General features: G+C 39.5%; 1 protein-coding gene and 1 long non-coding RNA gene across 3 annotated transcripts; both read left to right on the top strand.

Moving 5' to 3' along the window:
- Positions 1–1,672: 1,672 nt before the first annotated feature.
- LOC119897228 (myelin-associated glycoprotein-like) lies at positions 1,673–26,225 on the top strand. Of its 2 annotated transcripts, XM_038710815.1 has the most exons (11): positions 1,673–1,934; positions 5,779–6,132; positions 6,238–6,549; positions 7,496–7,849; positions 7,955–8,257; positions 9,202–9,555; positions 9,662–9,973; positions 12,340–12,636; positions 13,376–13,454; positions 13,648–13,726; positions 13,822–14,744. In XM_038710815.1, exons 1-11 carry the CDS (start codon positions 1,889–1,891, stop codon positions 13,882–13,884), a joined length of 2,553 nt encoding a protein of 850 aa, XP_038566743.1. In that variant the 5' UTR covers positions 1,673–1,888; the 3' UTR covers positions 13,885–14,744. The 2 variants fall into 2 exon arrangements, with proteins under 2 accessions (XP_038566743.1, XP_038566744.1); XM_038710816.1 differs by lacking the exons at positions 9,662–9,973; positions 12,340–12,636; positions 13,376–13,454; positions 13,648–13,726; positions 13,822–14,744 and adding exons at positions 21,831–22,142; positions 24,826–26,225.
- Positions 20,379–21,690, top strand: LOC119897229. Its single transcript, XR_005443380.1, has 3 exons — positions 20,379–20,496; positions 20,967–21,012; positions 21,375–21,690. It is a non-coding gene; the product is annotated as an uncharacterized LOC119897229 (long non-coding RNA).
- Positions 26,226–27,496: the final 1,271 nt, after the last annotated feature.

Raw genomic sequence — 27,496 nt, 5'->3', positions numbered from 1 at the left:
TGCTGTTCTCTCATTCTTCCTCTGTATCTACACATAAACAACAAGGCAGGGAAATATAAAAGGAATTTATTTTATTGTTTTTGGATTATTTTCATTGTTGCTCTTCTTCTCCTCCTTCTTTTCCTCTGACGAATATGGTTATGTTCTCCGCATGCCTCCTCCTGTGTTTTCTGTGCAAGACATAGAAGTACAGTAACTAGCCTACATTAAATCATTTCGACTGGTTACGTGCAGTTCACTTTAAAGTGACTCCACCACCACACATAAAGCACGGCCTATAGCAATCACATTTAACAGAAGCATAAAATTCTTCTTAATGGTAACTGTTAAGATTAGTTTATTTGTTAGTCACCACCACTAGCTTAAGAGCTTTAGCCTATATGATGTTAGCACTACATAAATTAGCCTAGCGACTAGCGGACTTTTACTCTCCTCATAGCTTAACAAATTACATGTATTATTCTTAATATTTCTTACTCACCACTGGTTAAGTCACTGCATCTCCCGACACAACACCACGGTTAAATTTTCACCCTGAATGGCGTTTTTGTTGAAACAGCAGCTGATAACAGCGGAGCAACCATAGATATCCATAATAAAGGCCTTTATTATGGATCTATGGGAGCAACGAGCTGCTCCGTGTGGGAGCATTTACCGTAAATACTCCAATAGGAGTGCACTCCAGATTTAGCTGCAGCTAACTGATGTGGCTGTCAGAAACAACAGCTCACTTCCCTGCAGTTCTGTGTATGTATAAGTCGCTAATTGAAAACTCTGTAGGTCATAGCATCCACATGAAAAGAGGCGGAAGACATGGCTGGTAGGGTCTTCAAAAAGAGGAGCTAAACACCTCAGCGCACTGAAGGAAGCCATCTGAATGTGTGAGGAGCAAGCTTGTTGATGTGTGCAGGTAGAGTAGGCCTAGAGCTCTCCCGTCTGACTGATCCACCAATAGGAGAGAAATATACCCCTTGAGACACAGCCCCTCCTCATTTGCATAATGAGGCAGAAATGCATAGAGAAATGTAAAAAGGACAGGCTGAAATAAATACCATGGGTGAAAATAAATAGGGTAAAAAATGCAATGGAAGAATAAAACAGACAAAAATATTAAAACACACACATAAATAAATACATTTAAAAAATAAGTAATTAATAAATAAAGTTGAAGATTATAACGGACAATAAATAAATAAGGAAATTATTACAAAGGTGAATAAGTAAAGAAGCTAATTAAAATAGATATATATTTATGTCTCCTTGTATAATTTAATTACTACCTACATTTATTTATTACTTTATTTTTTTGTGCATTTAATCGGATGCTTATTATTTATTTATTGAGCATTTATTTATTTTATTTTATTTATTATATTTGTGTATTTATTTCTGAATTTGTCAGGATCAGTCCTCCATAAATACCAAGGTTCTTTGCAACAGGCTTAATGTGATTTACTAGGGAACCAGCAGATGGCAGTATTTGTTTTGCCATCTGCTGGGATCCGGATTTCTGTTTTGTCTGAGTTCAGCTGGAGGAAATTATTTGACATCCATTTTTTAACTTCACAAAGGCAGTTGGTAAGTGAACTCAGCATTCCAGGGTCTGTGGATCTGATGGGCAAGTACTTTTGTGTGTCATCAGCATAAATATGAAAAGAAATGCCATGTTTATGGATAATATGTCCAAGGGGAAGCAGATACAAGGAAAACAAAATGGGTCCTAAGAATATTTAACTGGAGAGAACGAAGAGACATTGTTTAAAATGTCCCCTTGCCTTCTATGAATGATAAATAGCTGCCTTGAAAAGGAAATAAAGGGTCAGCAAAACATTTATCCATATGTAACTTCTGTATTGTCTCCAGAGTTGCTGCCTCTCCTGACACAAACATGGCTGCAGCTCTGGATCTCCTTCTCATTGGCTGGCTGCTGCAAAGTGAGTTGATCTTCATTCTCATTTCAATGACCATAAAAACTATCTAATAACTAGGATTAGAGTGGTAATCTGGCAAATGCCTTTGGAGCAGGTGTAACGTAAATTATTTATTTAACTGGCCCATAGACCACGGACTGTGAAGTGGCCCCTGCACCCTGTGGCCTCTGTTTTTTGCGTTGCGGGCCCAAAAAAAGAGTCTTCAGTCAGACGCCACGAAAATAACCTATATGTCTGCTACCGGTCTGCAGTAGTTTTAACATCAGCTGTAGTACCCAACGTAGTGCAGGCACAGACACTTGAAGAAGTGAAGGAGTATAGGAAAGCCGTAGCCACTGCCAGGCAGAGGAGGAGGCATGACGTGTGAAGTGTTTTGTCACACCACTAATCTAAGCCCTTAAATGTCCCCACCACTTTTCAGCACAAAGTGAGACCCTTGGGTAGGGTGTGTGCCATGCCATAGTGACCATGATGATGATTACTTTAATTAAAGTCAATGATAATAATATAATCATAATGCTATTATAAAGTTAGACTTTCGCCTACCGCTGGTGATCACTCACTGTCATACAGCGCTGCATAAGCTATTTGATATATTCTTTTGTAGCTAGCATAGGTTTCTGATACAGTCTTAAAGGTTCAGTATGTAAGATTTAGTGGGATCTAGTGGTGAGGGTTGTGAAATATGTTACTGTGACTTGACCACTGACAGATAGGAAATGTAAGCAAAGTGTGTGTAACACTGTCACTGTTTCTGCTCTACAGTCCATTATAAACCACACATTAGATAAAGTATATATAAACATTGACAACGGGAAGCTTTTTTTACTGCAATGCTGTATTTGGAGTTGAATTAAGTTTTTACTTTGGAAAATTCTGAATGACATAAAAGAGTCTTGCCTGCTTGACACACCTCTGAAGGAGCCATCAGAGAACGCAATTCCCCTAAATGTACTCTGTCTGGAGATTCTGAGGAAATGCAAAAGTGTCGCTAGGTTGATGGATGTGGATCAAACACCGAAACAAAAACAGTGCAGCTCATGCCGTGATCTAAAAAATGTTTTTCTGCAGAATCCATTTGCTGAAGAAAGGGGGGAAAAAAGTTGTCGCAGAGTGGGATCAAACACTCAACCTTTACAAGTCCTGTGCCTTACCAACTGAGCTAACCAAACAACATGTCAGTGTAGGTCAATATCCATCCATCCATCGTCAACCGCTTATCCTGCGTACAGGGTTGTGGGGGGGCTGATACAATCCCAGCTGACATCGGGCGATAGGCAGGGTACACCCTGGACAGGTCACCAATCATCCACCATCTAATGCTTGAAAATGTTGCTCCGATGCAAAACTTATTTAACAACTCCTGCTGTAAATTATTACTACTTCTTCTTCTTCTTCTAACGTACGTATTCAACAAAGTGATGAGCGTCTACACTGTCTGAATTATACCAGAAGTAGAACAAGAAGAACGTAGTGAAGAAAAGCGTTTGCCCGTTTTCAGCTACTGTAGAAACATGACGATGCAACGTGGTGACGTCCATTGAAAGGCGGGGACCCGCGGTTATGCAGATAAATGGCTCATTTTAAGGTTATGAAAACATAATGGTTTATTATATAAGGTCTTTACACACTACTGAAAATTTAGTTATGGATCGTATTTTGCATTTCTGTCGATAGATCCTCAGAAATATTACACACATTACCTGTGGCTAAGTATTCTAATTGTATGAGCCATTTTCATTCTGTATTCTTTTATGTAATTCTTGTCTTGTGCCACTAGGGGGCTGTATGTGCTTTGCAGTTCAGCTGATCTCGAGTCATGGAGGTGTGGGTTATTTACGTAGAGGAAACCCAGACACAGGTGTTGCTGATTTGGGAAGCAAACAGTTTTTGACTGTGCTAGTGTCTAGCCTGGGGGTGAGCAAGGCACGATGGTGTTGGTTACATGTATTACGAGCAAAGATAATGCCACTGTATGAGATATGGAGGACAATAAACTTGCTAGTTAATAGTAACATTACCGAAGTCCCTGTATGATATTTAAGACGCTGCACGGGCACACGTCTAAACTTAATCCGCTGTATTAGCAACCAGTTACTAGACTATGTTAGGATTTAGTCAGTACACTTAAGGTCAAAAACTGCTTCAATCTGGATAATCGTTCATCGTGAGGACGCGGACCTGTTATATTGTGGATTTAACGGTGTTAAAAATACATCCAAGAAATAAACAATGACTAAACAATGAGAATGTGGGTTTCTATTGTGGGGAGCATTTGACTCATACGGGCAACTAATGAATGCAAGCTATGAGTTTTAAGAGTTAAAGATAATCTATTAACAACTATGAGACATCACTGATCACAGAATGCAGGGTTTTGGTCTTCCTGAATGTTGCTGTTAAATGGCCTCATACTGGCAGAGATCCGTGCATTCTTGGTTAGGACAGCTTAAAGCCGTCGGCCAGTCGCTTTCTCTGCCAGGGAATTGCTCCGGAGGTCTGTCTTTTGTCGGCTTACTGAAGAAACTCGCAGTGGGGGCCTTTCCAACCCTGGCTTGGGTCAGAGGTTTGGTCGATTGAATTAAACTAGTGTAACTTAGCGTTCTGATAACTTTTAACAAACGAAAGAAAATAAAAAGCAAGTAAAGTTGTTGGAAACGGGGGAAAAAATCGACGTCGCTGCGCTTCGCGTGTGTCGCTTGAAAACGAGCAAAGGCTTCGTTGCGCCGGGCCGAAGTTCTTAGTGTGTTGCCGGGAGAGGGGGCACGCTGGGCGCGTGCCGAAGGAACGTGTGTCGCTGTTTTGTCTTTTGGGGCGTGGTTCCCAGAGGGTAGTCGTTTGTTCCCCTGAGGGAGGGCTTGTATTTTGTTTAATTTTTAGTATGTCTAAAAGGTTAGCATTTCATAGGAATCACAGATGGGGGGCACTTAACTAGCTTTCTGGATGTATTGGCTGTTCACGTTCTTAGAGAATATAAGCAAGCTACACGAATGGCATCAGATTATGGAGCGGTAAATACAGAGTGGTATTTATACATTAAACTGCATTTCAGACGATGGCATGTAATACTTATTTTGTCCCCGGGGGAGCTCGGGTTACATGACGATAGCTTTGATTCACCAAAATGAATGCTTGCTGAAAATTAAAACACTGCAAAATTAACTTATTTAGATTCTTTTCCAACAACAACAACAACATGGTAACATAACTAAAATGGAGTGGGGAGACCTAGTTAAGTAACTAAAAGATTATTTAATTAAACAAGGTAATTTTTGAGTCTTGAGGAGACAGTACTCTTTTGTTTACACAAAGGAGTTCAGGGCTGTCCTCCTGTGTCCTGGAGTTTCTTACCAATTTATAACTGGGTGTGAAGAGGAGAATATCCTTTGATGTGAGGTAATTAAACAAAGAGGGAGGTCAGTTGCCATGGTTACGTGTGTGGGGGGCAGTTTAGGGTTTCCTGCCCTCTCTTAAGAAGAGTTTTGATACCCCAGATAATATTTTGGTGGACCGTCTTTGCCAAAAATGTTTTTGTCTCAGTCCAACCCTGCTACGTTCACACCACAGTACAACAGTGTGTGTAATAAATACAGCAGTAGATGAAGTCCACAGTGAGCTTCAGTGTCAGAACTTTCATTTGATGGGTATTAAATTTGTTTAACCTTTTATCTAAACATCTAGAAACAACAATGTGGGAACAAAGCAGAAAGTTTACAGTTGTCATTATGAATTTTTGTGAATACGGTTTAGTGCTAATATTTTAGCAATGTGACCAAAAAATAAAATACAGTGGAGTAAAGCAAAGTCTTCACTTGTTCTTAATAAAAGATCTATTTTTGTGTTTCAGGTGCCCTGTGTGGACAGTTTGAGGTCACTGTGCCAGAGACTATACAGGTTCTGAGAGGATCCTGTGTGACCATCCCCTGCTCTTTTGACATAGAGAACAACTATGAATCAAACTTGGATAACACATGTAAAGCAATATGGAAAAATGATCAAGACACTGTTGTGTTTGATAGCAGTGCTCCACAACAAAATACAATAAAAGGAGAATTGACAGGAGACTTGACAAGAAAAGACTGCACCACAACTCTGAATAACATGCAACCTGAACACAGCAAGAAATATTTCTTCAGACTGGAATGCAATAACGCCCTAAAATATAGTTTTCTTGAACAAAAATTGGAAATTGCAATCAAAGGTAAATACTCACACTTCCGTCATTAATTGCCTTGATTTGCATTTATTTCATTTTGAAAATAGTATTAAACATTTTTTGACTGGTCAAAATGTACCTTCCCACCAGATGGTCCTCCCAGACTGACTCTGACTCCGTCCACACTGAAGGTGAAGGAGGGAACCTCAGTGAAAGTGACGTGTTCTGCTCCAGCTCCCTGTCTGTCTCATCCTCCAACTCTGACATGGACCCCCAGCCTTGGTGACATTGATGAGACACTGCAGGAGAATCAGGACAAAACTAAATTCAAGACCTCTGTTCTGACCTTCACTGCCTCTCACCTCCATCACAGACAAGAAATCTCCTGTACCGCTGTATACAACAAACAAGATGGCAGCACTGAGTCATCTGTTACCACAAGATTAACAGCTGATATTTTATGTGAGTTAATGTGTCCTCTACTGAAATTCATTATAAACATAAACATTATAATTTAATTGATCACACAATTTCTTCAATTGATTAAAGTAATCAACAGATTAATTAACATAACCCTTTATTTAACTGACAAAAGTACAACAAAGTTTTTTCAATACTGACCAGTGTAATATAGTCTTTATATATACTGTGTGTATATATATATATATTATATATTTCTTGAGCACTTATCAAACAGAGTACAAAGTGCTTTCACAGAAAGATATAAACATTAAAATCATAACAGTTAAAAAAGAAAACAATAAAACATGACATAACATGCACAAATTAAAATGAAATTAAAACAATAAGAGGGCTAGCATATCAGTTTTCTGGCGAGACTTAAAAGAAGATACTGACTCAGACATCCTGATGTCATCAGGCAGGTCATTCCAGAGCCTTGGAGCCCTGACCGCAAAGGCTGCATCTCCTCTTGTTTTCAGCCTGGACTCAGGGATGCACAGCATATAAATATATATTTTTATGTAAACTATTCTAATATTTTCTTTCTACTTTTGTCAGTTAAATATCTGTTCACAGGAAAATCACAAATTTTAGTTTTAATTGTATTTTGGATAATATCCCAACCTTTCTGGAAATAGGGTTTCTAAATATCAAATCATTTACTTTGGGAAACAGCAACCTCAATGCAAATATGCTCAATTATCAAAACTAAACTGAAGAACAAAACTAAACTGAAGAACTATCCCCTTCGTACTGTTACATTTCTGATGCCTTGATATATTATCAGGATTTTAATGCTATGAACTGGGTGATCCTGTCTGACTGCTTTGTTAATATATAAAAGTGTAGAAATGCACCATATTACCTTTCTACAAGACTCCTTATTTAAAGTAAAAGATATTATCAAGGTAACTAAACAGATAAAGATGTGTGTGTTGTGTTTCAGGTGCCCTGTGTGGACAGTTTGAGGTCACTGTGCCGGAGACTATAGAGGTTCTGAGAGGATCCTGTGTGACCATCCCCTGCTCTTTTGACATAGAGAACAACTATGAATCAAACTTGGATAACACATGTAAAGCAATATGGAAAAATGATCAAGACACTGTTGTGTTTGATAGCAGTGCTCCACAACAAAATACAATAAAAGGAGAATTGACAGGAGACTTGACAAGAAAAGACTGCACCACAACTCTGAATAACATGCAACCTGAACACAGCAAGAAATATTTCTTCAGACTGGAATGCAATAATGCCCTAAAATATAGTTTTCTTAAACAAAAGTTGGAAATTGCAATCAAAGGTAAATACTCACACTTCCGTCATTAATTGCCTTGATTTGCATTTATTTCATTTTGAAAATAGTATTAAACATTTTTTGACTGGTCAAAATGTACCTTCCCACCAGATGGTCCTCCCAGACTGACTCTGACTCCGTCCACACTGGAGGTGAAGGAGGGAACCTCAGTGAAAGTGACGTGTTCTGCTCCAGCTCCCTGTCTGTCTCATCCTCCAACTCTGACATGGACCCCCAGCCTTGGTGACATTGATGAGACACTGCAGGAGAATCAGGACAAAACTAAATTCAAGACCTCTGTTCTGACCTTCACTGCCTCTCACCTCCATCACAGACAAGAAATCTCCTGTACCGCTGTATACAATAAAGAAGATGGCAGCACTGAGTCATCTGTTAGCCCAATTGATATTTCATGTGAGTTAATGTGTCTTCTGCTGAAATTCATTATAAACATAAACATTATAATTTAATTGATCACACAATTTCTTCAATTGATTAAAGTAATCAACAGATTAATTAACATAACCCTTTATTTAACTGACAAAAGTACAACAAAGTTTTTTCAATACTGACCAGTGTAATATAGTCTTTATATATACTGTGTGTATATATATATATATATATATTTCTTGAGCACTTATCAAACAGAGTACAAAGTGCTTTCACAGAAAGATATAAACATTAAAATCATAACAGTTAAAAAAAGAAAACAATAAAACATGACATAACATGCACAAATTAAAATGAAATTAAAACAATAAGAGGGCTAGCATATCAGTTTTCTGGCGAGACTTAAAAGAAGATACTGACTCAGACATCCTGATGTCATCAGGCAGGTCATTCCAGAGCCTTGGAGCCCTGACCGCAAAGGCTGCATCTCCTCTTGTTTTCAGCCTGGACTCAGGGATGCACAGCATATAAATATATATTTTTATGTAAACTATTCTAATATTTTCTTTCTACTTTTGTCAGTTAAATATCTGTTCACAGGAAAATCACAAATTTTAGTTTTAATTGTATTTTGGATAATATCCCAACCTTTCTGGAAATAGGGTTTCTAAATATCAAATCATTTACTTTGGGAAACAGCAACCTCAATGCAAATATGCTCAATTATCAAAACTAAACTGAAGAACAAAACTAAACTGAAGAACTATCCCCTTCGTACTGTTACATTTCTGATGCCTTGATATATTATCAGGATTTTAATGCTATGAACTGGGTGATCCTGTCTGACTGCTTTGTTAATATAAAAGTGTAGAAATGCACCATATTACCTTTCTACAAGACTCCTTATTTAAAGTAAAAGATATTATCAAGGTAACTAAACAGATAAAGATGTGTGTGTTGTGTTTCAGGTGCCCTGTGTGAACCCTTTGAGGTCACTGTGCCGGAGACTATAGAGGTTCTGAGAGGATCCTGTGTGACCATCCCCTGCTGTTTTGACATAGAGAACAACTATGAATCAAACTTGGATAACACATGTAAAGCAATATGGAAAAATGATCAAGACACTGTTGTGTTTGATAGCAGTGCTCCACAACAAAATACAATAAAAGGAGAATTGACAGGAGACTTGAAAAGAAAAGACTGCACCACAACTCTGAATAACATGCAACCTGAACACAGCAAGAAATATTTCTTCAGACTGGAATGCAATAATGCCCTAAAATATAGTTTTCTTAAACAAAAATTGGAAATTGCAATCAAAGGTAAATACTCACACTTCCGTCATTAATTGCCTTGATTTGCATTTATTTCATTTTGAAAATAGTATTAAACATTTTTTTGACTGGTCAAAATGTACCTTCCCACCAGATGGTCCTCCCAGACTGACTCTGACTCCGTCCACACTGAAGGTGAAGGAGGGAACCTCAGTGAATGTGACGTGTTCTGCTCCAGCTCCCTGTCTGTCTCATCCTCCAACTCTGACATGGACCCCCAGCCTTGGTGACATTGATGAGACACTGCAGGAGAATCAGGACAAAACTAAATTCAAGACCTCTGTTCTGACCTTCACTGCCTCTCACCTCCATCACAGACAAGAAATCTCCTGTACCGCTGTATACAACAAACAAGATGGCAGCACTGAGTCATCTGTTACCACAAGATTAACAGCTGATATTTTATGTGAGTTAATGTGTCCTCTGCTGAAAGTCATAATTATTTATTTCTCCAATCACTCCTAATTTGCAAATAAACAACGCTCATAAATACAGTGGGTACGGAAAGTATTCAGACCCCTTTAAATTTTTCCACTCTTTGTTTCATTGCAGCCATTTTCCAAAAATCAAAAGAGTTCATTTTATTTCTCAGTAATGTACACTCAGCACCCCATCTTGACAGAAAAAAAACAGAAATGTAGAAATTTTTGCAAATTTATTAAAAAAGAAAATGTGAAATATCACATGGTCATAAGTATTCAGACCCTTTGCTCAGTATTTAGCAGAAGCACCCTTTTGATCTAATACAGCCATGAGTCGTTTTAGGAAAGATACAACAAGTTTTTCACATCTGGATTTGGGTATCCTCTGCCATTCCTCCTTGCAGATCCTCTCCAATTCTGTCAGGTTGGATGGTAAACGTTGGTGGACAGCCATTTTCAGGTCTCTCCAGAGATGCTCAATTGGGTTTAAGTCAGGGCTCTGGCTGGGCCATTCAAGAACAGCCACGGAGTTGTTGTGAAGCCACTCCTTCGTTATTTTAGCGGTGTGCTTAGGGTCATTGTCTTGTTGGAAGGTAAACCTTCGGCCCAGTCTGAGGTCCAGAGCACTCTGGAAAAGGTTTTCGTCCAGGATATCCCTGTACTTGGCCGCATTCATCTTTCCCTCGACTGCAACCAGTCGTCCTGTCCCTGCAGCTGAAAAACACCCCCACAGCATGATGCTGCCACCACCATGCTTCACTGTTGAGACTGTATTGGACAGGTGATGAGCAGTGCCTGGTTTTCTCCACACAAACGCTTAGAATTAAGGCCAAAAAGTTCTATCTTGGTCTCATCAGACCAGAGGATCTTATTTATCACCATCTTGGAGTCCTTCAGGTGTTTTTTTAGCAAACTCCATGCGGGCTTTCATGTGTCTTGCACTGAGGAGAGGCTTCCGTCGGGCCACTCTGCCATAAAGCCCCGACTGGTGGATTGCTGCAGTGATGGTTGACTTACTACAACTTTCTCCCATCTCCCGACTGCATCTCTGGAGCTCAGCCACAGTGACCTTTGGGTTCTTCTTTACCTCTCTCACCGAGGCTCTTCTCCCACGATAGCTCAGTTTGGCCGGACGGCCAGCTCTAGGAAGGGTTCTGGTTGTCCCAAACGTCTTCCATTTGAGGATTATGGAGGCCACTGTGCTCTTAGGAACCTTAAGTGCAGCAGAAATTTTTTTGTAACCTTGGCCAGATCTGTGCCTTGCCACAATTCTGTCTCTGAGCTCTTCAGGCAGTTCCTTTGACCTCATGATTCTCATTTGCTCTGACATGCACTGTGAGCTGTAAGGTCTTATATAGACAGGTGTGTGGCTTTCCTAATCAAGTCCAATCAGTATAATCAAACACAGCTGGACTCAAATGAAGGTGTAGAACCATCTCAAGGATGATCAGAAGAAATAGACAGCACCTGAGTTAAATATGAGTGTCACAGCAAAGGGTCTGAATACTTATGACCATGTGATATTTCAGTTTTTCTTTTTAATAAATTTGCAAAAATTTCTACATTTCTGTTTTTTTCTGTCAAGATGGGGTGCTGAGTGTACATTACTGAGAAATAAAATGAACTTTTTTGATTTTTGGAAAATGGCTGCAATGAAACAAAGAGTGAAAAATTTAAAGGGGTCTGAATACTTTCCGTATCCACTGTATAGTGGAGAAAATGCACCTCAAAATGATTGGCCATGCTTACAATCCTGTGACGCCGGATTTTATTAATTTTGTGTCAGAGCATTTGATTTATTGATTGCTGTCGGGATGTAAAGAATGTAAAGAATTTCAAAAAATCTAACAAACAATGCTTCTGAAAATAATTGCCTACCCCAGCTTTAATGCAGCCTTTATTATTATAATAATGTTTATGCATTTCCATTAGCCAATGCTAATATTAAATAAAGCTAATTAGCATGGGCCTCAAAACCAACCGGAAGGTGGAAATGCAGAAGAAAGTAAGCTGTTGTAAAGCACAATTAAAGTGAATGTTAATTTTGTCTGGAGTCTACAGTGATGATGATGTTGATCAATGATAAAAACAAGTCAGCTTGTGAAAGGCAGAAATTTCTCTTTCTCTCTCCATTGATTCTGCAACAAGTCCTATCCTGTGCATTAGTGGATAGGATTCCCATCGCAAAAGTAGAAAAAGACAATTTTCCTTTGGAGTTCGATGTTCCAAATGGTGTCAGCACTTGCTTTAGAAAAATAGTGTGACATAATTTACCATTATTTCATTTGTTATAACTCGGACTGACTTCACTTGACTCTTAACTTGTCTGTCCTCTCTACATTCATTACAGTTGCTCCACAGATCCTGCCCTCATCTGATTGCACCAAATCTGCCGGCCAGTTTAACTGTTCCTGTGAGAGTGTGGGAAAACCCTCTCCCACTTTACAGTGGTATTTGGATGGGTTTCCTGTCAATAACTCTGACAAGTTTGCAATCAGCAATGAGACTGTAAATGACACAAGTCTGAGGAGCTTCATCATTGTGAGTGACCCACAGGGGAGGGGTGTTCCCACCTTGCTCTGCCACAGCTCCAACTCTCTGGGATCTGCTACTCAACGATTTTATGTCTACATCCTTCAGCCTTATGGTTTGTCTTTGCGCTGAATACAAGTTTTTATCAGGACTTCTTGAACAATTTATTTGTGTATTTATTTAGCTAATGACTATCCATATGCATACTGCTGCATTTCCTCTTTTTTCAAATCTGAATAAGAACTGCTCAAAAAATGTATTTCTACTGACACACTAATCATTTTAAACATGGGAGGAGATACACTGTAACCGGTACCCAAGTAGGATGATTTTTGTCAAAATGGACCTCGGTCTACCTGGGTCACAGGATCAGCATCATCCATCTAAAATTTGTATTTTTAACAACGCTGTTGTTCTTGTCAATAAAATGGCCAGGGTGAGTAGATAGAAGAGTTATCTACCAAATAGTGTTACTTCTCTTTACAAACTGCTCATCTCTGCAACTTTACCATTAGTGCCCCTGTCATCATCTTACATTAGTAGTTTGTTGTTCAATTTCTCACTCACACATACACAAATTTTTGAGGAATCTGTCAAACTTTAGTGTGTGTGCTTGAGTGTGCTAAATACTGTACCTGTTGTGACAACCTGAGGTTTTAAAATATTTTCTTGATAAAAGAAAAAGATATATTAGTTAGTAGTGATAAAGACGACTATGATTTTTTTATGTGGCTAGTATGGCCTGAAGTAATATCTCACCTAGCTAAATTATGTCTACATTTTGACCAGAAAAAGTATCTCTTGTCTGAATAACTTCTTTATCTTAGAGTTCCATTGTCCCTTGTATGTTTCAGACCTCGTAACGTTGGCAGTCTTCATCACAATAGTTGTCATACTACTGGTAGTAGTGTGTGCTCTGCTGTTAGTTATCAGGTAAGGCAATCGCTTAATGAGTCACCTTTGTTATAGTGTTTTGTTATGAAAGTTACAGTAGAATCCATTCCCATAAGATTTTGTTTCCTATTTTTCTTACTTGATGTTTCATAAATTTATTAAATGAGAAGAGGAAAAACAAAGATGAATCAAATATACCCATGTACATTAAATGTTCCATTGCATTTTCCAGGGCTCAGAAGACTCGCCATTACCTTCTTAAGAGCACACTTGCAGTGAACCAACATGTAACCAGTGGAGAGGGAATTGAGGTACTTAGATTTAGAGTCAAGCAGTTTTCTACTTCAGGTAATTAAACCCAATTAGCAGAGTATCTTTACCACAGATGTTTTCTCTTTAATTGCAGGGGCCCAAAGCAACAGAAGAGGACATTTATGTCAACACTGCCGAGCCCTGGTTCTGGAAGTAGAGTGGACGTCTGGTAATTGTAAGTTTCATCCCGGGCTCCTCTAGAGAGAGTGTCGAATTGGCCTTGAGCAAGACACTGAACCTTTAACTGCTGGTTGGCACCTTGGATAAATAAAATGGAGCCTAGAAATATGAATGAGGAAGTGGAATGTGACTACACCCTGGTTAATTTTTAAAACAAGTGCTATATGCACGATTAGATCACAGTTTAATTTAGAAAAATGTCTTGTTCTCTTGTATGTATGTTTTTGATTTGTTGTTCAATTCAAACAACTTCATTTATCCTTGTAGGGCAATTCAGTTTCTGCCAGTCACATAAGACAAGACAAAAACAGAACAACTACGATCAATCAAACATTCAGAAAAGCAGTCACTGACAACATATATGCATTTGGGCAAGCAAAAGTAAATATTATGTGTACATAATAAAGAGCAGAGGATAAAGGACACAATAAGCAAATTGTAGTGTTGCCTTTAATACAGCTATAATGCAGAAATTTACATTTACAACAGAATTATGTTTCATTGTTTTCAAGTTTACAGGGTTTTTAAGATCTTTTTGTCGGTGCATAATATACTGTATTTTCACATTTGTGTTTTCTTGCATAGGCTAATAATTATTACCTTTACTTTTTGCTTAAACTGAACTGGCTGTATGTATAGACATGAAAACAGTGAGAATACAGTTTTTTTTTTAGTGCCTACAGTTGAATTTAGCTGACTTAAACTTCCAAGTTTAAGTTAATTTATCTTTTAATGCATACCCTTGCTAAGTGTTAAACATTTACTATCCAACCAGTGGTGGAGATAGAAGACCCTCTTTTTTCGGCGTTTCCACTGTTCAGGACGACTGCTTTAAATGAGCTCAAAAAGTTCCCTGTTTGAGACTGGAATGGGAGGGGGGGGGGGGTGTAGAGAGGATAAGGTGGTGGTAAAGTAGACTTGAGTACAGTAACAGATCAGTGGGCCATCACATCTGTTGAGACAACCTGAGGATTTAAAACATTTTCTTGATAAAAGAAAAAGGTATATATTAGTTAGTAGTGGTGGTAAAGTAACAGATCGGTGGGCCGTCACAGACATATAAGAAAAACCTGAGGTGTTAGAGGCATGTATATGTCAAAAATATGTAGTGACATATAGTGACTCAGATCTATGACTCACCATTAAATATCTGCTCAGTATTGTCAACACCTATGCCATGGTCTAAAAGATCTTAATGTGCATAAATCATATAATACAAAATCACCATAATTTCACTGGAGTGACATTGTAAAACGGTGACTTACTGAATGGTGCACAGCGACTACTTTCTTCATGGGGACTACCCATCTGCTTAGACTGCTAAGCTTGTTTACTGGTAATATTGAGCTGTCTCTGGTTCTGTTGCTAAGTAATATTTTAAACATAAAAAAGATAAGCTAATATTGAAATGTTAGTGTCATCTTAAAAAAGTACAAAGCATTTGAGAGTTTGGCCTTGTGGATGGAAATAAAAAAATTGTTTTAAACCTGCATAAATAGAACATATAGCAATTACTCACTCTTAATTATTACTAACATACTTATTTGAAAATTGTTGTACCCTATTTGTGAGGTTACTTTTCACTTTCTATAACAACGTAATAATTGTGTAACCATGGAACTGTACTTTGTTTGATAATATGATAATCAATAAAAACAACTTTTCTGACGCAACATGTTTTGCAATGTAGTGTATCTATAACAAAAAGGGGGATGTATGTTCCTTATATGTTGCAATAGATTCTTGAAGATTGATCTTTCATTCAGTATGGTATGTTACAGCAATATTTTTGTTAACTTTGTTTCTGTAGCATCACAGACAGCTTTTCAGAGTCTTTCACACCAAGATCCCTGCCTGACTTAAGGCCCTCCAACCCCAAATCCGAAGTAGTTAGGGGTTGTAACAAGGTCTGCTACATGAAAGACTCCTTAGTGCTGGTTGCAAAGAAATCATCCACATAATCTGAACCTCCGGCGCATTTAAAGTAACTGGCTTTACTTTAAGGCTAGTATAACACTATCCAGGCATCCTAACCTTCCCATGAACTACAGGTTTAACAGCCTCTGGGTTGACAGAACCACCATAAACAAATGCCTTCAAAATTGAGACACACACACACACACACACACACCAAAGAAAGACAAAGAAAGAGTCCTTTGTTCTCTCCTTGCATCAGAGTGTCAAACTGATTAGGCCAGCAGATATGGTCAAAAACTCTACAGGCCTTGTGCTTTGAAGAAGATACTTCTAGGTTCTTTCATCTAGCAAACCTAAAATCTATAGTAACAAAAGTGCAAATGTTAAACCTGTTTAAATACTGTTCTACAGATCTCATTGGAGCCATTATTCATTTTTCTAGTCCAAGAATTGAATGAGAGATGAATGATAAAACTAATTAAATTTATTGCCAAATTCTCTTCATGGAGTCACAGTGCTCTCCTGAGGACAAAAGAGGTATTACAGAACACGTAATTTGATCTATCCTTTTATGTACAGTAGAGCTGACCCCGAATAGTCAAAGATTCGATGCTTCGATAGGTGGAGCTTGATTCGGCTGTCAATCTTACAGTCAAAGCTTGGCAGCGAAACAAGGATCATGCCATTTTGGATGGCATAGTTATGGTGGTGCTCAATGTCTGATTTTACATAGAACTACCAGATTTCTCCCAATAAATGAATATACAGCCTATTACAATGTACATTTCAACATTTAATGCTGTAAATAAACATGTAAAAAGAATAAAACTTCCAATAAATGTTTTTAAAGTGCGTAGCGTGTATGTAGCAGCAGAAGAGGAACACTTGCTGAAGAGACCGAGCCCCAGCTTCTGTGGTGTTGTCCAGAGTTATCCGCACCTCGCGGGACTATCAGATCGGATTTATCACCGTTGATGAACCACATAAAGAGTATTTTATCGCCAGCTCCTTGAAATAGATCCACGAGGAACTGCGATGTGCATGCACTTGTTGGCAGCACGGCATACACGCAACTCTGCGCAAGACCGGTGAATGATAGGCGAGAGAGAGAAAAGGGTCTTCAAAAAGCCTCAGTTTAGCAGGAAATTTACAGTGTAAATTGGATGAATAGAGACTGCTTCTCATGATTCTCAAGATTAAAGCGGAGCTACCGTGTGTACTTTTTCCGATTCAGTTTTGAAATAGAACAATCAAAGAACGAACGATACATGGATTCACAACACTAACATTTGTTTGCTTCTATACTATGCCTCCCACCCTTCCCTCCTCCTCACCACCACATCTTGGAGGTGAGAATCTGGAGCATCACTGTACCCACAACAGTTACTGCAGTTGAGGGGACCTGTGTTGTGGTGCCATGTCAGACACAACCTCATTCTCAGGTCATCTGATACAAGTACGATAAAATATATTACCCTGTGGTGTATGACAGACTTCACCCTTTTACAGTGGACCACCAGTCCAGAGGACGCACTTCAGTACTTGGTAAAGCTGCAGAGAGTAACTGCGCCCTGATGATTGATATTGTGAAGACAGTAGACATTAACATTCAAGTTTGGATCAACCCAGACTCTGCTGCAAGTCACAAATTATATGATTAAACTGTAACTATCTGTGTTGGTAAGTGTTTGTGAACTTACATGTGACTAAGGAAATCCAAGCCTGCATGCAGAGAAATGTGTACCATAGAAAAGACCACTGTAACTCAGTTCCCTACATTACTGCTACACACAGCTACAGCATGTAGACAGTTAACATACTACCGTTAATTTTCCTCTATACGTGAACATGAACTGTCACATTATTAAGTTGTTGACTACAACTGAAAGCTACACAGTCACATTTGCACATTTGATCTGCACCTTACCCAAGCTGTGATCTATCAAATCAAATTCACATACACCATTTTTGTAATATAAAACATCTTATTTACACAATCTATAAATCAAAGGAGTATTTTTTTCTATTTTCACTGTGTTTGTACTTGTGATGAGAATGGTCATGAATTACATGAATGACCAACTATAAAACATAATTTAAGTACACTATATATATAAACACTGTAGGAAGCCTATGAAAGACAAAGAGATTTAGATTTAGAACAACAGTGTGTAAATGGTATACCCAATAATTCTGATAATCTGATAAAAGTGCTTAATTTTGGGCTGTATTTATGGCATTTTGAATGCTGTGTTTCATTTTGAAGGATATATGAGTCATTTTACATTTTGTGTGAGCAGTTTTGGGAATTGTGTGTAGAGTTTTGAAATAAGGAGACATAGTTTTGAAAACGTGTATAAGCAGTTGTAAAAAACTGCAATCTTGAGCCCTAAAGTCAACGAGTGATTTTCGTGCAAAATACTGTTCATGAATATCATGCTCTAATCTAGTATCTATCCACCCTATCCACACACATCAAACAGCAAGCATCTAAATGAGCTTATATCACAACATATTTCGCTCTGTGAACACTGCACATGCCTGTAGTTATAACCATCCAGACATATCTCATCTCATCTTGCACTCACTTCTGACCAGTCATTTTAAAGCTTAGAGCCTCCTGAGATGAGCTGTGTAACTCATCATATCAGTAATTAGCCGGACAGCCATTACAACAAATGCACCAATATACATATACTATTATATAAAAATAATAATTGTATAATAATATACAATACACATAACCGCTGATTTACTTTTGCCGTTGTCAGTCCAAAAACTGCACTGTTGTTTACAAAATCGCTGCCGCCACGCCATTTTAGTATAGCACAATACCTCTCTGAGCTCTGCCAGCTTCCATGTTTTGCTTTGGAACACACAGTCTTTATTGCTGTCTGGTGGCCGACTTGTAGTAGTTACACAGACATGCAATATACCAAATGAAAACTCTGCTCAAGATGAATATCCAACACTGATGGATGTTCGGTTCTTGGAAGTTCTTGGCCTGTAAACCATGGGAGTTCTTTGGTCATAGGAATGTTGATCAATGTTGTATTTATTAATATTTTGGATACTTTATGTTATTTATAACGTGGTTGTATAGACATGTTTTCTTACAAACACAATAGTGTTCTGCCTGTGACAGCCATGGACAACCTAAATTTGTTTGTGTGTGTGTGTGTGTGTGCGCATAAACCTGTCGCAGAATGTAGTTGTTAGTGAGAATAGGAAGCCACAACAGCTCCGCATCCAGTAGCCAGGGCACCCTGGGATCCTCCGAAAGTGCAAAGGACCCGAGACCACATGTCCTGGAGACAGCTATACCCTGCCCCAAGGGAGAACAGCAGAGAGCTGTAATGAGGAGCTCCTCCCCATTCACCAGGGAGCAAGAATGCGGGAGAACCAGGGACGACAGCCCCTCCACCCAGCCAGAGGCCCAGTGCAGGCAAAGCCAGCAGCCCCCAACTGCCCCGCCCACCGACCGCCTCACAGCCTGCGACATAACCAAAGGTGTAAGGTGGAGGAGGTCATAGGGAGGCTAGACTGGTCCTCCCCACAGGGACCAGGTTCCTGATTGGCCCCAGCATTCAGCCCCATCCCCCACACCCCTATGCAAGAGGATGCCAGGTCCCTCCAGCCCAGGGCTTGTAGCACGAGCCCCTTGAACACCGCTAACATGAGCCAGCGACAACCCTGCCGAGCCCTATAGGGTAGGTCCAGGGGATCCCAGCCCCCCCAGTGTGCAGACCTAGAGATCCAAAGCCCCGAACAAATGGACCCCACACATCCCCGAGGCAGCTCAGCACAGCCCCACACCTGAAGCCAACCAACCTCCCCTTTCGCCAGGGCCCCCCCCGACAGTCAGTCAGCCCCCCACCCTACCTCCCCCACACAATCTGCAGGCATGCCAGCACACCCCGGAGCACTACCACTAGACTATCGGGGCAGGCACGAGCCCCCTCCACAAAGGAAAAGGCCCGGAGAGGCAGGAACCCCGCCCAGGGACAGAGTGTCCCAACAGCCCCCAGGGCCCAGACCTGCAGCCCCGCCCAAACCCAGGAAGCAAGGCCACCCAGCCCAGGCCAGAAGCCCGCCAACCCCAACCCATGCTCCCCTTCCGCCCCAGCAGTGAAAAAGCACCCCCCACACACACACCCTCCACCCCCCAAAGGAAAGGAACAGCAGCCACCCCACAACAGCAGCAACAGCCCCCAGCCCCAGGAGGCCACCAGACGCACAAAGCCCCTAGTACCCATTATGGATTTAACCTGTTGATATTCAAGAAATCTATTATTGCCAATTCCCTGGAAATAGGTGTTACTCTTTAACAACGTTTAAATGCTGTTCTTTCTGAGGACCCTGAGATCTTTTATATAATACATATAATACAATAATATATAACAAAAAAACATCCAGCAGGACTCCTCACACCCCGGAAACCCCTTCTTCACCACCCTCCCCTCAGGCAGACTCACAAACAGACTACGGAACCAACCTGTTGAAAACAGTTTCTGATAAAAGTACATTTCATTGTGACATGCGTGTACACTTTTGTGACTTCCTCATTTACAAGTTATTTCTTGCAGGCTGTTGGAAAAAGCAGCACAACTTTGAAGGAACTTCACCTCTCTACACTTTCATCTTTCATCTGCTCAAAAGACCTGAACAAAATGTAAGTCATCATAACTTTTATATGAAATCATAAACATTTATTTTGAATACATAATACACACTTCTGCAAAACGTAAACAATAAGTCATTTGACTATTTAAAACTTTAGAAATTTTAAGGTGTTTGGGCATTATTACTGTTGCATATATCAGTTGCCTAAAACTAAATATAGCTTTGTAAATAAATAGAAAATAAACAAATGAAAGACACCATGTTTCTCACTTTTGTCTTTAGCAAACAGTAAAGCTTGCTGTTTTATCTTTTTATCACCATTTCATCTTCTTTGTCTAGTGTAAGAAAAGCAGCATGTTTTAACAAAGTGAATGTTACTAAGGGCTGCAAATATTGAATTAGATAGTGGCCTCCAAATAAACCATTCTCTTAAAATGAGAATTAATTACAGACGAAATGCACAAAACCTGAATTGTTCCATGTGTAACCTCCATAGTTTCTGCCTTTCCTAACACATAGATGGCTGCAGGTCTGACTCTCCATCTCATTGGCTGTCTGCTGCAAAGTGAGTTGACGTTTAATAACATTTAGAGTAATGACTATTAAAAACAACACAATGTTTGTCAAGCATTCACTCCATAGTACTACAATATCTGTAATACATACTGTAGCATGAAGTACACAGTGAGAAGAAGTGTTCAGCAGACTTTTTATTAAAACTTTAATTTGATGGGTTTTAAGTTTGTTATTTAATCTAAACATTTAGAAAACAAACAAATCAGAATGTTTACAGTCATCATTTTGAATTATTTAATTAATAAGGTACTGTGCTAAGAATTTAGCAAACAACTTAACAGTAAAATGTCCTCATCACTGTAAAGTAGTATTCACTTGTTCTTATTCAAAGATTTGTGTGTTGTGTTTCAGGTGCCTTGTGTGGACAGTTTGGGGTCACTGTGCCGCAGACTATACAGGTTCTGAGAGGATCCTGTGTGACCATCCCCTGCTCTTTTGATGTAGAGAACAACTATGAATCAAACTTGGATAACACATGTAAAGCATTATGGAAAAATGATCAAGACACTGTTGTGTTTAATAGCAGTGCTCCACAACAAACTACAATAAAAGGAGAATTGACAGGAGACCTAATAAAAAAAGACTGCACCACAACTCTGAATAACATGCAACCTGAACACAGCAAGAAATATTCCTTCAGAGTGGAATGCAACAACGCCCTAAAATATGGTTTCTCCAAAAATTGGAAATTGCAGTCCAAGGTAAATACTCACACTTCCGTAATTACTTGCCTTGATTTGCATTTATTGCATTTTGAAAATAGTATTAAAGATTTTTTTGACAGGTCAAAATGTACCTTCCCACCAGATGGTCCTCCCAGACCAACTCTGACTCCGTCCACACTGAAGGTGAAGGAGGGAACCTCAGTGAATGTGACGTGTTCTGCTCCAGCTCCCTGTCTGTCTCATCCTCCAACTCTGACATGGACCCCCAGCCTTGGTGACATTGATGAGACACTGCAGGAGAATCAGGACAAAACTAAATTCAAGACCTCTGTTCTGACCTTCACTGCCTCTCACCTCCATCACAGACAAGAAATCTCCTGTACCGCAGTATACAACAAACAAGATGGCAGCACTGAGTCATCTGTTACCACAAGATTAACAGCTGATATTTCATGTGAGTTCCTCTTTCATTATAATTATAAAAATTATGATTGATCTTAGTTTTCTTGACTTAGTTTGAATTAGGGTTGAATTAGTCGATTAATTCATTAGTCGATCAACTTCTGATAAGCGGTCATGGTAATTTTTTACAAGATAGATGGTAAAAATTAATAAATCCATCTACCCTGACTTCATGAAAAGGCAGTTGTCTGACATCAAACAACAATGGCAGCATCCATGGAAACGCATAGTGTAGCTAAACTTCAAATGTGCCTTCGGGATGTTAAAACCTGGATGACCTGTAATTTTCTAATGTTAAACTCAGATAAAACTGAAGTTATTGTTCTGGGGCCCAAACACCTCCGTGACGCATTATCTAAAGATATAGTTTCCCTTGATGGCATCGTCCTGGCCTCCAGCAACACTGTGAGGAAACTTGGAGTTATCTTTGATCAGGACATGTCGTTTAAGTCTCACATTAAGAAAATTTCAAGAACTGCCTTTTTTCACCTACGTAATATTGCGAAAATCAGGAACATCCTGTCTAAAAATGATGCAGAAAAACTAGTCCATGCATTTGTTACTTCTAGGCTGGATTACTGCAATTCTTTATTATCAGGCTGCTCGAAAAAGAAGTGCATTAAGACTCTTCAGCTGATCCAGAATGCTGCAGAACGTGTTCTGACAGGAACCAGGAAAAGAGATCACATTTCTCCTGTTTTAGCTTCTCTGCATTGGCTTCCAGTAAAATCCAGAATAGAATTTAAAATCATTCTTCTTACCTACAAAGCTCTTAATGGTCAGGCACCATCTTATCTTAAAGAGCTCACAGTACCTTACTACCCCACCAGAGCACTGCGCTCCCAGAATGCAGGGTTACTTGTGGTTCCTAGAGTCTCCAAAAGTAGACTAGGAGCCAGAGCGTTCAGCTATCAAGCTCCTCTCCTGTGGAACCAGGTTCCAGTTTGGGTTCAGGAGGCAGACACCATCCACATTTAAGAGTAGGCTTAAGACTTTCCTCTAATAAAGCTTATAGTTAGGGCTGGCTCAGGTGAGTCCTGAACCATCCCTTCGTTATGCTGCTATAGGCCTAGACTGCCGGGGGATTTCCCATGATGCACTGAGCTCCTCTCTCCTCTACTTTCTCTCCCTCTGTATGCAACCTCATCCCATTATTGCATGTTACTAACACAACTTCTCCCCTTTCCGGTAGTCTTGTGCTTTCTCGTCCTCTCTCTCTCCTCCTATCACTTCCTGCAGGTTTTCTGGCTCTGGAGCTGTGGAGTCTGGATCTGTGGCTGCGGGTCACCTGCTGCCCCCGTGTTCCTGCTCACACCCTCTGCTGCAACGACTATTGTTACTAGTCCTATTGTTATTATTGTTATTATAATCATTAATATTACGACTGTTATCATTAACACTACTATAAATATCTGTACCATTTTTCATTTAGTCTATAGCAACATCACCTTTACTGTGTACCTCTGTGTGTATTGTGTAGGCTGCCTCCCTCCTCTCTCTCTCCTTGCGTCCCTCTCTTTTCTCTCTGTTCCTCTCTTGCCCTCTCCCTCTCTCTCTCTCTCTCTCTCCTTCACCCCCAACCGGTCGAGGCAGATGGCCGCCACCCTGAGCCATGGTTCTGCTCGAGGTTTCTGCCTCTTAAAAGGAAGTTTTTCCTTGCCTCTGTCGCCTAGTGCTTGCTCTTGGTGGGAATTGTTGGGCTTCTGTAAATAATCATAGAGTACGGTCTAGACCTGCTCTTTATGAAAAGCGCTGTGAGATAACTGTTGTTGTAATTTGGCGCTATATAAATAAAATTGAATAGTGTAAATGGTAAACCATCAACTAAAAGGCAACAAAATTTATTTGCATTAATTAAGATAAACACTATCATATATTAAAACCTGTTCTTTAGGTAAATTGGTATCAACATATGTCACAAATGTTCTTAGGATGCTGATTACAGTAAACAATCTCTGAAAGTCATCTTCTCTGCACACAAGTTATTCATAAAACATTAAAGATGACAAGAAATGTCAAAACATTAGGAAATATAGGCCTTCAACACTTTTTCAGATTAACAGCCAATGTAACTAGATGGGAAAACAGTTACGTATATTTTTATCACTTGTCATCTTTTAAATTAACACCAAAAGCACTGCTGAGGGTTCAATTGTGTGTTGACAAAGAAACATCAGTTTGTCACATCAGCAATGTATTTTGTTACGTTTGGCCTCATACACCTGGAACCTGGAACACTTTGATGTTGGAAATTTCCACTGGGCAATGTTGCTGGGCAATCTCGCTGGTGGCAAGTCCCACTATGTTTTGAATGGATCCGCGGGGCGGGTGGCGGAGTGCTGTGGTAAGGGGATTATGGTAGTAATCTTTACCCATTACCATTGCCCAGCACCACTGCTCTAAAAGTTGCTCTGTGTATCATCAGCTTAAGTATCACATCATTCAGGTATTTATAGTCAAGTAAAGCTCTTAATTTTATCTACTCATTACTTACAGTAATTTAGACATGTAGTGTTAGGGCTGCTAAGTTAGCTGCTCAGCTGAGATAACTAGCGAATGGCGGTTTGCAGCAGTAATAGATATGTGATATGCTGCCCCTTATTTTTTTGGAGTTAGAATTCAGAGTAATCTCATTTGCACACTGCACCTTTAACGTGTCTGTCCTCTCATTACAGTTGCACCACAGATCCTGCCCTCATCTGATTGCACTAAAACCAAAACTGCAAGTCAGTTCAACTGTTCCTGTGAGACTTCAGGGAACCCCTCTCCCACTTTACAGTGGTATTTGGATGGATTACATGTCAATCACTCTGACAAGATTGCAGTCAGCAATGAATTTCTAAATGACACAAGCCTGAGGAGCTTCATCACTGTGAGTCAGCCAAATCTTTCCACCTTGCTCTGCTGCAGCTCCAACTCCCTGGGATCTGCTACTCAGCGATTTTATGTCTACATCCTTCAACTTCAAACATCTGCAGAAGGTCAGGATCCATCTTATGTGTACGGATTGTAAATGTTATTGGTTAGCTGGAAGCTGTCAGAACTAAAAATGTATAAATAATTTAGCTAATGACTACTAGAGATGAAACAGTTTGAAAATTTCCCATCATGATTATGGTGACCAAAATTATCACTCTCATCAGTATTATGGTGGTATTGTTCAAATGTGCTGAAAATGTCGAAAAGTACTGATAGACAGTGAAACCATTTCACCAAGTTTTAGCCAAACTAGATAATGTGTTACGTGAAGCAGGCGAATACAGTCTGCAGACACACAATGCATACAGAAATAGCAAGTTTGACAGACAAACCATGACATTTTATTTCATTCCGAAACTTACAGTGTATTTGCTATAAAGCAATTTTCTTTGATCAAGTTTCCCTGAGCACTCTTACAAAAACTAAATACGATCACACTTTATACCATAGGTGTTGCTGGACCCTTTTTCCTGGGGCCCGAGCCCCTGTCTCTATGTGCTGTGCCCCAGTGAAATTGTCAAGACCCCTTGGCGTTGGTTTTGTACGTGTAGTGCTCTGCGGTCAAGTTAGCAACAATTGGCTGCATCTGCAACGTCCGGTTACACTTTCAAAATAAAACTACTGGTTAATGTGAAGCAGAGGGTAAGCCAGTTAACGAAATGAAACGTCGCAAAAAACGAGTCATTGTTGAAAGCGGGTGTTTATAACAGTGATGAGAGGACAAACGGGGACTATCCTTCTGTGCACAAGAAGAGAAAAAAAACCCAATGAGCGTGACTTTTGTGAACAGCAGTCACGTAAACTTGTGTCCTCTTTTCTGAAAGTCTGATGTGAGCAGGTTCATGTGCAGCTGCAGTGAATCTTTCTCTGTCTGTCCTGCTAACCCAACTGGGCAGTGCAGCTACGTCAGTCTGTGTCTTGGTAGCTTGCCAGACTGTAGCTGAACAATTTTAGAGTGAAACAGTACTAATTATTAAGCTTGATAAACGGCAACGGGCAATGTTTATAAACTGCAGCAAGGAAATGATGAAACGCGTGAACATGCGCTCGTAAGTGTGTGCACGAAATTAAACTCGACCTTATTGCATTCCAGCAGTAACATTAGTGGGACCAGTCCAGACAGCTCACAGATGTGATGGCTCACATCATTTTAAAACAATGATTATCTGTCTCTCAGTGAAGGTTTAGTTACAACTCTGGACTAATGCAAGAAGGAAAGCAGTGGATTCACACTGACTATTAAAATGTTATTAGCAACTCAGACTGGGCAATAGGCTATGGATGTACATCTCTCAGTAAATAAAAAACATCACTTATTCGGTCAAGTCATAGTATAAATTAGAGCTGGACAATAAAACAATAACAATAATTAAGTATAATTTTCCTCAATAACAATATAACAAATGTTCAATAAATATTCAATAAATGCTTGCTCTTATTCATGTGAATCATGAATGAATTAGCACTTACTTTTTCTGTTAAGATATTTATTTTGTTGAGGAAAAAGGAACACAAAATATATTTAACTTAATTTTACTTGTGTACATTTGTTGAAAACATCAATTAACCATCTGGTTTCCAAAGTATCCAAAATCAGACTTTAAACTCAATAGAAGTAATGATGTGACATTTAATCCTGATCATTTTCAATATCGAATGATATGAAAATCTTTTGATGATAACATTTTTTTCCATATCGCTCAGCCCTAGTATAAATAGTATTTTAGCTTAAAAAGTGTTAAAGGAAAACTGGGAGCCAGCTTGAATGGGCCTGATGCCACTGCAACATTAATATCTAGCAAGTATTGATATTTATAATTTCAGGGGCTATGCTTAAATTTATCGGTAAAGTAGATGCTGGATCATAAGCCAGTACAAGCACAGTTGATCCAAATCCAATACCAGCACAGACCCAGGTGAAATACAAACGGTCTCAGCTAGTACGAGCACAGCCAGAGATGTACAGCCAGCATCAGTCTTAACAGACTTTATGAGGAAGAGTTTTCCATTCAGGCTTATCACAGAGACAGATTGTATTAAAGGAGAGGTAGTAGTGAGAGCACTGCAGTGTGACTGTGCAGCAATGGCAAATTGTGTACATGGCTCACAAGTCAGGTAGGACGGCCATGACAGAATTCTTCTTAGGTGCTTTTGCTCCGGTCAACGCCCTTTCTGACAGAGCCAATATAAATGAGCTAAGCAACGGAAGCTGGTGAGGCACATATTAATACATTTCATACACTTCAATCAAAAATAAATCAAACATTTACATGGAGGATGAGGGGGCCTGTGCCCCAATAGAGCTTTATGTCTAGGAACACCCCTGCTTCAGACATACTGAAAAATCTCTGGAGCTCTGTCACTGCC

The sequence above is a fragment of the Micropterus salmoides genome, unplaced genomic scaffold (assembly GCF_014851395.1).
Source record: "Micropterus salmoides isolate LMB-PRFRI ecotype aquatic unplaced genomic scaffold, ASM1485139v1 Ms_hic_scaffold_11, whole genome shotgun sequence".
Lineage (NCBI taxonomy): Eukaryota > Metazoa > Chordata > Actinopteri > Centrarchiformes > Centrarchidae > Micropterus > Micropterus salmoides.
Note: the sequence above shows the minus strand (reverse complement) of the source record. Positions and strands in the feature narration are given on the sequence as shown.